The following is a 12,276-nucleotide window of genomic DNA, read 5'->3' as shown; positions in this document are numbered from 1 at the left end:
AACATCCGTCGTTTTGCTCGTGTTGCTTCAAATTCGGCAATAAATCTTTTTCAGTGAGGTCAAATTCGAGGACAAGAGAACGGGATTGCGGTTACTATAAATGGAACATATATGTAGTCATCTGTGAAACAAATATTCCATAACGGTCAACCAACTCGTGATTGTGTCCGTAAAACTTTCAACTTTACCACTTGGAACCTTCGATAAAAGTAAATAAGATCTTAATCAATAATTGTTTCGGAGGCAAATCTTTATTAATGAACTTCATCTATATAATTCTGTATATGTAGTACAGCCCTTGACTGATGTGAAGATTACACGGATCAAGGACTGAAGTCTGAAATTGAAAATGCTATGGATTCATCATCTTCAGGGATCTTGTTAATAATCATTTCACCTGAAAATACAAAATATAATAGATATAAATATGACATGTCTTTGATTGTATGCAATTACAATATTTTATTCCAATTCTTATGCAATTTTCGTATTTTTTTTCAAATAAAACATTTGAAACCTCAACTGCAATTGCACAATTTTTTTTTCTAATTATGACCTTCAACCATGGAAGAAATAGACAACAGCCGTCATCCAATTAAAAATAGGTTACAATCCATATTTCATTAGAATACATTTTGTTTTGTTCTTCCCTTCCGACAACGAACAGGTTCAAATCGTCGCAATTAACGTGTTTAATACAATTTACAATATTAGATTTTCTCACGATAATATCCTAACGGTAATGACAAAATGGACGACTTTTTATTTGATATTGTTTTGTAACGTTTTATTGATGACAATGTTCCTTTAACATCCATATAGAATGGTCAATTCCTAAGCGTGGTTCAATTTGCTCATTTTGCAGTGACTTCTTAGTTTTCAACGTCCTTTTGCATGGTTAGAAATACATTTACAGCCATAGCTTAAGTAAAATCATTGGTAAATCACCGAGACTAGGACGGACCAGTCTCACATCATATCATTTATCATTGAAACTAGGATGGACCAGTCTCACGTCATATTACTAATTTTTGAGACTATGATGGTCAGTCTTAGTTTTGTATTATGTTTTATACGGATACATACCTTAATATTGTGATCCTTTACCGTAACCATAACCACCTCTAATACCGGCAGCTCCGACTGAAACTGGGCCTGCTCCTACTGAAACTGGTCCGTTTCCTGAGCCGTAACCACCGCTAACAACAACTGGTCCTAAACCATACCCTAGTCCACCTTTGACTGGTCCATATCCAGCACCAGATCCGCTTCCTACAATAATTGAACCCAAACCGATTCCAGAGCCATAACCACCTACACTAAGTCCTCCGGAAACTGGTCCATATCCACCTCCGACACCTCCTAGAAGGACTGCAGAACCAAGCCCGGATCCATATCCTAAGCCATATCCACCACTTACAACAACTGGTCCTGATCCGTATCCTCCTTTACCAACATTTACTGGTCCATATCCAGCACCGGATCCGCTTCCTACAACAGCTAAAGAACCTACACCGGATCCGATTCCATATCCACCATATACACTTCCGCCACCTCCTAGAAGGACTGCAGAATCAACTCCTGATCCATATCCTAAGCCATATCCACCACTAACAAGAACTTGTCCTTGACCGTATCCCCCCTTACCTACAGAAACTAGTCCATATCCACTGCCGCCACCTCTTAGAAGGACTGAAGAACCAACGCCGGACCCACCTCCTAGTACACCTAAAGAACCTACGCCGGGTCCGATTCCATATCCAGAGCCATATCCGCTCCCATATCCATATGAACCTTTGCCAGAACTATAGGCAGAACTGAAGGCAGTCAGTAAAATAATGGCAAAAGTGAAATACATTTTGGTACGGTTTTCTGTACTGCAATAAAAACAGAGGCATATATTATTATAATATAGTTGTAGAAAAAAAAAAAAAAAAAAAAAAAACAACAGATAATATTATTTCTAATTAACGTACTAGTGTATACGAGGACCAGTTTACTTAGTTAGTTGAAAAATACAATAAATAGATAAATAAATAAAGAAGGTTTTGCCTACTCTCAGACATGTGCTAATGCAAAACATGGGATATAAAAAACGGATAGGTAAACTAAAATCAAAATCCTTGTTTTGCAAACCCGATAGGTCAATTAGACCATAATGAATAAAATAAATTTCGGTACCTTGCAATTGTATGTTGAAAAGGTAACGTAGATACGTCAAAATAGACAGCAACCCCATTACAAAAATGATAAGACAGCAAGGTTCACATGAATTATTTATTAGTTATAATTGGCTCTGAACTAGCTTACAGGAACTGCGAGTACTCGTATTTCGATGCTTTGTGTCTATTGTGTTTATATTGGCTGTTGTTTTTCTGTGCTTTGTGTAAAAAGGAAATACTGTAACAAAAATACCGAACTCCACGGAAAATTCAAATTTGGAAAGTCCTTTATCAAATGGCAAAATCAAAAGCTCAAACACATCAAACCAATGGAAAACAACTATCAATACCTGCCTTGGAATAGGCATTTCCTTATAAACAAAAGTGAAATAAACCTGGTTTTATAGTGTTATAGTATCTATTGAGTTGTTAATAGAACCATTTGCAATTGATTTTTATTGTGTGTTCTTATGTTGCGCTGTTACACCACTGTCCCTGCTGACGAGGAATGTTAAGAGCTCACAATCATGCTTAACCCCACCACATTCTATACGTGCTTGTCTTAAGTCAGCTGCCTGTAATTCAGTGGTTATCGTTGTGTCATGTCGTTCATAATTGCGTTTTTATTACAAATTAGTTATTTAGTTTTCTTGTTTGAATCGTTTCACATTTTTCATGTGGAGACCTTTTAAAGCTGGCTTTACGATACGATATGGGTTTTCACAATGTTGATGGCCGTACAGTGGCCTATAACTGATGTTATCAATGTCACTTCAACTCTGGAAAATATTTGTCTCATTGGCAATCATACCACATCACTTCTTTTAGTTATATTATATCGATTGACAAATGTTTATGCAATATTTCAAGTTCAAAATCGACACAGCTTCTTTTTTGAAATAAATTTGAGGTGTAAAATATATATTGATATATGCTGCATGATACAAACGTATCGAATTTAAATCTAAAGAGCTATAACATATAAAGTTAATAAGAATAGGAAATGCCCTCTTCGAATATTCTTCTCCGGGCCCTTTTAAAATATTGAATTATTATTATCCATCAAAGTCCGGGAAATCCTGTTATAAATGTACAAAAGAACCCCCCTCCAAAAAAAAAAAAACAAGTCAAAGTGATAAACACGCGGAAGATCAAATCAACAAAGTATAAAAGAATAAAACCCATTTTTAGATCTCTACCATCTAATAGGGGGGACTCTGCACATAATTACTAATGGAAACATGGCGATTGACTATCAAAGCTATTTTTCATTAAAAAAAACAAGTACTTTCAAATGAAAAGACAATGTTTTACTGATAAAAGTGTGTGATAGATTTCAAATACTTTATTTAACGTAGATTAAAAAGCTCCTTTCACAAAACATCAAAGACGCATATACACACAGAAATTATATAATATTTCAATTCACAACAGACTTTTTTTGTAAGATATAAAAAAAATTTACCTTAAGATAGGATCTGGTTATGACCTATGCTGAATCCATAAAATGTTCCGGCTTTTATACTGAAAAAAAACTGATTACATTCCACATAGTCGTGCCATTTATAATCATGCATCATAATTGCATCACCTTTGACCTTTTTTGTCATTCATATGATCAATTCTCCAACTATTTATTAATTTCATAAAAGAATTTGGAAGAAACCATAAAATAAAATAAATGTGCCTGTTGCATCATTCATAGTTGTATGAAATAAAAGCTTGCATGACTTTGTGTTCAATTAAAAGACAACCAGGCAAACTGTTAAGAATCATTACAATTTAGTTTAGCTTAGCTTAAAAGATAATGCATGGATAGCAGCTATCTACGAACAGTCTTCCTCCTTTCAGAATTCAAGTGATTCCCTGAGAGAGAGAGAGTCTACACAGGCAAATTTTGCTCACGTGAATTCTACATCAATCTCACATGAAATTCATATAAAAAATCAATGAAATCGTTGTCTTCCCAGTCTGATTTCAATGAAATCAAAATAATCTTTTACCCATGTCTTGTTTCAATGAAATCATTTTCTATCCATGTCTTGTTTCAATGAAATCATTTTCTACCCATGTCTTGTTTCAATGAAATCATTTTCTACCCATGTCTTGTTTAAATGAAATCATTTTCTACCCATTTCTTGTTTTTAAATGATATCATTTTCTACCCATGTGTTGTTTCAATGAAATCACTGTCTACCCATGTCTAATTTCAATGAAATTGTATACATTGTCAAGCTGTTGTTATCATAAACTATTTAAAGAGTATTTTCCTAATTATTTCAGTATTTGTTTTTCATGAATTGAAAGCGAGACACTTTAAAACAGAATAATCTGCTAAACCGTCTGTGTCTCTTTTGAAAACATAACCAGAGCTTTTGAATGAACAGAGACCACAAGTTCTGCTTGTTGAAATTTAAAAAAAAGAGATGATGCCACTAAAAAGGGGGAAATCACAGAGATGAAAATGTGACATGGTATATCAAGACAACTAGATACCCATGGATACAAGTTCATCGGTAAATGGATCAACTTAGTAGCTGCCTTGAACCCAACATAATACCATAATAACAGATCAGAATCATATGCTTTCAGCGTGAAAATTCTGGTTGGAAATCCTACCATAAGTTTAACCGCTATGCCAGGTACAATCGTTTAAATTCATGCCATAACAACAGAGAGGCAGATGAATCCGATCAGCCAGAGTCATCATTAACTAGAACAAATGTAGCGCAGAGGTGGTTCTTTCGTTGAAGATTTTGATTTTTGATGATAATCATACAACACACATAACTATATGTATTTTATGTAAGCCTTAGGGGCAGATATGAGAGGATTACATCGGATTTTCATAGAAGTAATAAATAAATATGCTATCATTTCTTTTGTTCTAAAAAGAACAATTAACTTTGATAAAACAGGAAAAGTGTAATTATTTTAAATTTTCCAGACGCAGTAACACTTTCAGAATATGTTTTGAAGTTGGATTTGGAATGGCATCCTAATTGCGATTGTTTTTCTGTCATCAAATTGATATCTTATCACTGCTTTTACATGACACTTTGAATCGCTGTACTATCTTGTCTCTTTCTTGTTTAATTGTCAAAATCTGAACTTTTTGATGATAAATGACAACATTTAAAATTGAGAATGGAAATGGGGAATGTGTCAAAGAGACAACAACCCGACCATAGAACAGACAACAGCAGAAGGTCACCAACAGGTCTTCAATGTAGCGAGAAATTCCCGCACCCGGAGATTTCTATGTAAATGAATGTAACATTGAGGGATAGTTTCATACTAATGAACATGGTGTATTGCTTCTTATCAGATTCACACACAAGTTGAACGTATTGGAACTTATTTATGGCCTTGTAAATGCTATTCATTAATCTGTTTTAGATTGAGAGATTGTCTATTGTCAGATAAATCATTCATTCAAAACTTACTAAGCTTTAAAAGTGCTCAATCTAACTTTAACAAAAACTTATTATAATAAATATACAATCACTGTCGAAGCTGATCTATTTTTATTTTTCACTTAAAAACGCGATGATGAGTTCCGTTTTGAGATACTTTGAGAAATTTATATCTGTTATATTTAGATGCATTTGGCCTAATGAGTATCTGTGTTGATTGTAATATAGATTTAATGTTTTCTTTCCATTTGTCTTTGCAACTAGTCCCATTACCAGCGGGCTTGCAATATCATAGACACACACTAGTAAACTTATTTTTATCTGAAATTGTCAATTTGATCTGAACAACTGTTGCAATTGAATAGTATGAACAGTACTGAATTTACCGCCTTTGATATGCCTGAAAGTTGCCGAAATACTGAACATGGTTAAAAAAAAATATTTCTCAGATTTTACAGATGATATCGATGTTAAAGATCAAAATGACTATTTAAGACAAATATTCGTTTACTGGTGACAAATTATTAGGGAAAAATAACATTGATTGCTTATTTGGTGTTTTGAATATGTAATTGTTCATAGACAAAACACCTTTTTTTTTACAATGTTTTTTTGTTTAAAACAGTTAATAGCCGTGCATTGACATTGTAATCATTTTTCGTCTATTCCAAATGCTTAACATAATGTTTAATTTTGTGTAACTTGGACTAAACAATTGTTGCATATAGACTACAATGTCATGTTTTCTCTTTGACTGTTTCTGACGTCTTTACCCTTAATCTATTGGAGGTTGGATGTGTACTGATTGATATTTTAGTCTTAGATGCATAATTGTTTCCTTAGTTGTTATTGGCTCTCAGATCTGTACTTAGTGTCTTTCTGTTGTGTGGATGTATAAGTACCTGTCAACGTCAACTCTGTGTTTAAGTGCGATGTATTTCTATTTGTATCCATCTGAGAAGTTAAGCATTTTTCAACTAATTTGTATAGTTTGTTCTTATGTTGTACTGTTACACCACTGTCCAAGGTTAGGGAAGGGTTGACGCCTTCAAACGAGCCTGTCCTAAGTCATGAACCTGTATTTCTATGGTTGTCGTTTGCTGCTGTGTAGCATTTTTGTTTTTCGTTCATTATTTTGTACATTAATTAGACCGTAAATTTTCTCGTTTGAAATGTTTAACATTTGTAATTTTTGGGCCTTTTATTACTGACTATCCGGTGTGGTATTTGCTCATTGTTGAAGGCCGTACGATGACCTATAATTGTTAATTACTGTGATATTTGGTCTCTTGTGCAGAGGTGTCTCATTGGCAATCATAACATATTTTTTTTATTTTTGTTATGATGTGTTCGTGTATGTGTTGAGTAATAATTAGAATTACATTTGTTTTGTTTAAAGGAGCATTAGCTACGAGATAAAAAAAAATATGATTTTTTTTACAGAAATTTAAAAAAAAAAAATAGCATTTCATCTCCAAATGTATAGCTCACATAATAAGGAATAAACATGATCTTGCAACAATTGGGTTTGTCATCAGAAATTATATGTCATGCATAGCCAACGATGGTTTACATTTAAGCCTTGAGTTGGCTTCCGTCTGTCCCTCACAAATCTGGTGCAGGCAACTCCTCTTTTATTTTTTGGTGGATTTGGATCATATTTGCATAATGACTTGCCATTATAAGATGATGAGCAAATAAGTTCGCAACAATTGAAAACAAAAACCTATGATCAATTTCAAAGATTTTAATATCAAAACAGAATTCATAAAAGTAGAAAATATCTTATATTGATATTTTGAATACTTTAATTACAATTTTAATCCTTACTGAAGGATTCGTTATCTGCTACATCAATCATGGTAGACGACCTTGCATTGGTAGCATTTAACTAGCACATGTCTTATTAATAATTTACAATTCATTAGGAACTATCATTTGTGCTTTTGTTTTGTTTTGTTTTGTTTTATTTTATTTTCTTATTAAAGGTTACCCCACATCTCGTTATGTATGTATACATGTATTAGTATATTTTGGTGGTTATAAAGGATTTGCATTGTATTTATTCAGCCTGTGATATTGGGGTCTACCAATATACAAAATCATTAATATTTTCAATTAGTCTCAATATTTTTTTTAATTTTTTTTTACTGCAAGGGGTGAACAATAATCGTAGAAATTCAAAAGTTCATTATTTCTAGCTTGAACAATAACCTTAATCATGTAAAAGTACAAAGTATATAGATGATTAATTTTTACGAGACCACAAAACAATAAAAGTACTTTTTTTTTGGAAACCATAAATTTCTTAATCCTTTTGAACCTATGGAAATGTGTTTGGAACACAGAAATATAAGTCAATCTGGTTATAAACGTGTCAACGTAAAACAATAAATATACAATATTAACCCTCGTTATATATTATAATGTACTGAAAATATTGCGTAGTCAGTATGTTAGTGATGATACAAGCAACAAAATCACGTACAGCCCATGCACAGTGCATGTCTGTATGGTAAGTGTTACAGAAGGTCATCACTCTTGGTGATTAAGTACATATAAATGCATCAAAACTTTCTAGTCATTAAACGGTTATTTGACGAAGCTTTAATGTGAAGGGACATCTATTTTTTTTCACAAATAAAAAATTGAAATAAAATTTGGATATTAACCGTCTGTTTGTCTTCCTTTTCTTTGCTGCATAGTTATAGTATTTTTTTAGGAAAGTTGTGTATCGGGTACTAAAAAATATATTTTTTCGTAAAAAATAAATGTATTTAAAAAAATATTCACTATGTAAGATTATTATTATCATTATTATTATAATAATCCATATTATTATTATTTTTTTTTATATTCATTATTATTATTATTATCATTATTATTATCATTATTATTATTTGTATTATTATTATTATTATTATTATTATTATTGTTATTATTATTATTATTATCATCATTATTATTATTAATATTATCATTATCATCATTATTAGTATTATTATAATTATTATTATTATTTTTATTATTATCATTATTACTATCATTATCATAATTATAATTATCTCCCTTAGACATTTATACGCAATACCACAGTAAACTTGATGACTTTCCCTCAGCATTCTGACGTCGCTTATAATGTCTGCTCACGTCTCAAAACCGTGATACTAGAATTACATAGTTATTGAGAAGGATGATATAGGCAATTGGAAGGACCGTAATTATGAGCACCTATTTCGCAAAAATAATAATTATACTAAACGATTCACAATACGATCACATTATATATATATCAACAGATGAATAACTATTCCACACTCCTATAACATAAAAGGGGTGTATTTCTGTCATTAATGATTATCAATTTGAAGTTCGTATTTTAGTTGACATTTGAACTGTATCGATTCGTGCGCCACTGAAGAGTCTTGGCGTACCAAATCATTAGCAAGGTATATTCGTTTATTCGTTTTAGAACATTGTTTCTCCTAACGATTTGAAGGAAACGTAAAATGATAATATGTACAATTCTGTTTTTGTCAAATATTTGATTAATATGTTGAATATCCTCCACCGGTACGCTCAATATTAAAACTGAGTATATAATAAAACACTGTTTTTCAGTGGTTGTCGTTTGCTGGTGTGTTTCATATGTGTTTCGTTCTCGATTTTTATATAGGTTAGACCGTTGGTTTCCCTGTTTGAATTGTTTTACACTAGTCATTTTGGGGCTCTTTATAACTTGCTGTTTAGTGTGATCCAAGGCTTATTGTTTAAGGCCGTACTTTGATCTATAAATGTTAACGTTTTATACATTGTGACTTGGATGGAAAGTTGTCTCATTGGCACTCATACCACATCTAAGTTATATATATACAGAAAAGTCGTTACTATATTAGTTAGAGACAACAGTAGTTTACCGATGTTCAAATTATATGTTTTCATTCAGAAGATACAAATAAAGTAAAAATTATGAGGGACTGTACCCTCTGCTCATGCAGTCATAATGTCATAATTGGGAATAGGACACAACCGCTTAATTTACAGATCAGACAAAAAATATGGTATCTACAGACCTAGGACTATCAAAACATGTCGTTAATGCGTTGATACACGACCACATTTGTATATTTCAACGTATTTGTGATGGTGTGGTCGATTGTAATTGTTCTTACTCGCAAAGTTTGTGTGAACCAGGTGTTTTTTAATAAGGAGCACAGACTGCGTTTTTGAAGTTCGTATAGTGTGACAACGTTCGCGCAGAGGATATATATGTGAAGCCATTATATCCAAACGAATTGTCAGTTTACTTTTAGAACGTTTACAAGATTTAAAAATTGGAAATCTACAAAACAATGTCTTATTTAATTCATGCTCACTGCGTATTAACAGAAACACTGACCTCCAAAATCAAAAGTTAGACTGTATCATGTAGAAGTACGAAATGCGTCTAAAAGAAATAATCCACAATGCTTTTCAACATAGAAATGGAAGCATACGCTATCCATTTCTTAATTTGGGATACCATATCTTGTTAATAGTGAACAAAAAATTAAACATCCTACATAGAGGAACACGTGATCAGTATGCTGGAGTTTCTTATTGACAACATATCTGTTGAATTTTTAGAAAGACTTTTTCAACAAATAGGTGGCATTCCTATGGGAACGATCTGTGCGCCTCTCCTTGCCGACCTATTCTTATTTCTATATGAGTCGGAGTTCCTTCAAACACTTGCTATAAACAAAAAGGTAAAAGAAGCCGGATCATTTAATTTCACATTCAGATATATTGATGATGTTCTTTCCATTAACAATCCAAACTTTTTTTATTGGGTTTCATTAATATATCCATCAGAACTAGAAATTAAAAAAGCAACAGACACGGCTTCCTCTGCCTCATTTTTAGACTTATATCTCGAATTTAAAATCAGCGGTCATCTCAGTACCTGAATCTATGACAAACGAGCTGGAGACGATTTCAATTTTAAAATTATTAATTTCACCTTAGAAGCAATATACCAATTTCACCTGCATATGGGATATACATTTCCTAACTCATTCGACATTCAAGAGCCTGCAGCTGCTACTCAGTCTTTGTAAAACGTCACCAGTGTATAAACAGAAAGTTGACGAACCAGGGTTATGTCAAAGAACGTCCTGTCCTTTTTCTAAAACAAGTTCATAGGAAGTACCAAGACCTTGTTGATAAATATTCTGTATCAACTTCACAAATAATACAAGATGGTTTTGAAGTATAGATTCTAAGTACTGACGTTGGTTATCATCTTAATTATGTGTTAAAGAGTCTTTTTGTTTGAATTTGTAAATGATTACTTTTACTGATTAGTCTATTTTTGATAATATCCACTTGACGTGGCTCGGTACTTATACATCCCGTCATTGGTTTATTGTACTATGGTAATTTTTGTATTCTAGTTTTTCGTTTTTGTTGATGTGCTTTGTCCATATTTACAAGTAAAATGTGCTTTTAAAAACCTACAGGCACAGTCCAGTAACCATGTGAATGACCATGAACTTGGACAAGGAAATAAAATAATTTTGAATTCACGATCAAATTGTGCTTTTTATTAGAAGAAGCTACAGATGTACCTCAATTTACCATAGCTGTTATTAGTATATTGCGTCGCATGAAAGGTTTATCGTATATCCACTATATTGATGATCTTAAATGGCGACAACAGTTTTCACGATTCAACTAGTAAAATATTTTTGATTTGATTTGACAGTTGTTGGGTTTCTCTTCAATGACATTTTTGAACGTAAATTTATGTAGACACTGGAAAGTAACTCGCACCAGAACAATTATTACTGACATGTAAAATATATATTAATTAATAACGCAGAGTACTTCGACATCACAGTTATTGAAACAGGATGGTTAAATGAATTTACCAATATTGACCATATACCATCTATATTGTTTAGTCTTCTGTGGGTATTTAGCTCATAGACAATCCCATTAAATCTCCTTATTTTCATAATGAGAATTATGACAGGATATTTGCGTAAAAGCTACTAGTCTTAAAAAATCTAAAAAAAACAATCCAATCATAGCATTTACACAAGTAAAAAGTAATGATCTTACATGACCGTATGCTTGCTGAATATTTTAAGCACATAGCGTATAATTGCCAATGAAACAACTCTCCATCCGAGACCAAATAACATAACAACTATTCTTTTTTTCACTTCTGCATAAAACTACTTGTTTCCCAAACCCAAAGTTTGGTATATGTGTTTTTATATATTTATACTTAGTGAAAAGAAACACACAACTGCTTGGATGTTTCATTTGCAACGTTCCGCAATGACTCACGTAAAATAAAGATATGTTGTATGATCACCAATTAGACAGCTATACAACAGAGTCCGAAGGAAGCTGATTTATGCAACAATTGGTCACTGGACGGCCTTCAACAATGAGTAAAACCCATGCCGTACTGTTCAGACAATTTGCTTGCAGTCAATAACGATCTGTTCAGTCTATGTTCAGACTGTTCAGTAGTTAGTATTTACCAGTTCACATCAACATCATTTTGAATTTTTGAAAAGCTTCTAAATAGTACTTAATTGACTGCTAGCGAAAAATATGAACAGTACTGAATTCAACGCAGTGAATTAGTCTGAAAAAATATACTGATTGACTGCACACGACTGAACTGTATTGTTCAGACTTTT

The 12,276-nt window shown here is 32.5% G+C and overlaps 1 protein-coding gene across 1 annotated transcript; it reads right to left on the bottom strand.

The window, feature by feature from the left end:
• Positions 1 to 323: 323 nt before the first annotated feature.
• On the bottom strand, positions 324 to 1,858 carry LOC127720746 (uncharacterized). Its single transcript, XM_052227501.1, has 2 exons — positions 1,108 to 1,858; positions 324 to 397 (listed from the first exon to the last, which is right to left on the bottom strand). The coding sequence occupies exons 1-2, from the start codon at positions 1,856 to 1,858 to the stop codon at positions 324 to 326; spliced, it is 825 nt and encodes a 274-aa protein (XP_052083461.1).
• Between the last annotated feature and the right edge of the window lie 10,418 nt (positions 1,859 to 12,276).

Source organism: Mytilus californianus, unplaced genomic scaffold (genome assembly GCF_021869535.1).
Source record: "Mytilus californianus isolate M0D057914Y unplaced genomic scaffold, xbMytCali1.0.p SCAF_11, whole genome shotgun sequence".
Classification (NCBI taxonomy): domain Eukaryota; kingdom Metazoa; phylum Mollusca; class Bivalvia; order Mytilida; family Mytilidae; genus Mytilus; species Mytilus californianus.
Note: the sequence above shows the minus strand (reverse complement) of the source record. Positions and strands in the feature narration are given on the sequence as shown.

What these genes read in the sequence shown, in the direction of transcription:
- LOC127720746 (XM_052227501.1), bottom strand. Translation starts at nt 1,858, where the DNA reads ATGTATTTCACTTTTGCCATTATTTTACTGACTGCCTTCAGTTCTGCC. An exon ending in TAGAGGTGGTTATGGTTACG is followed by an intron (nt 398 to 1,107) that starts GTAAAGGATCAC and finishes TTGTATTTTCAG; the next exon opens with GTGAAATGATTATTAACAAG.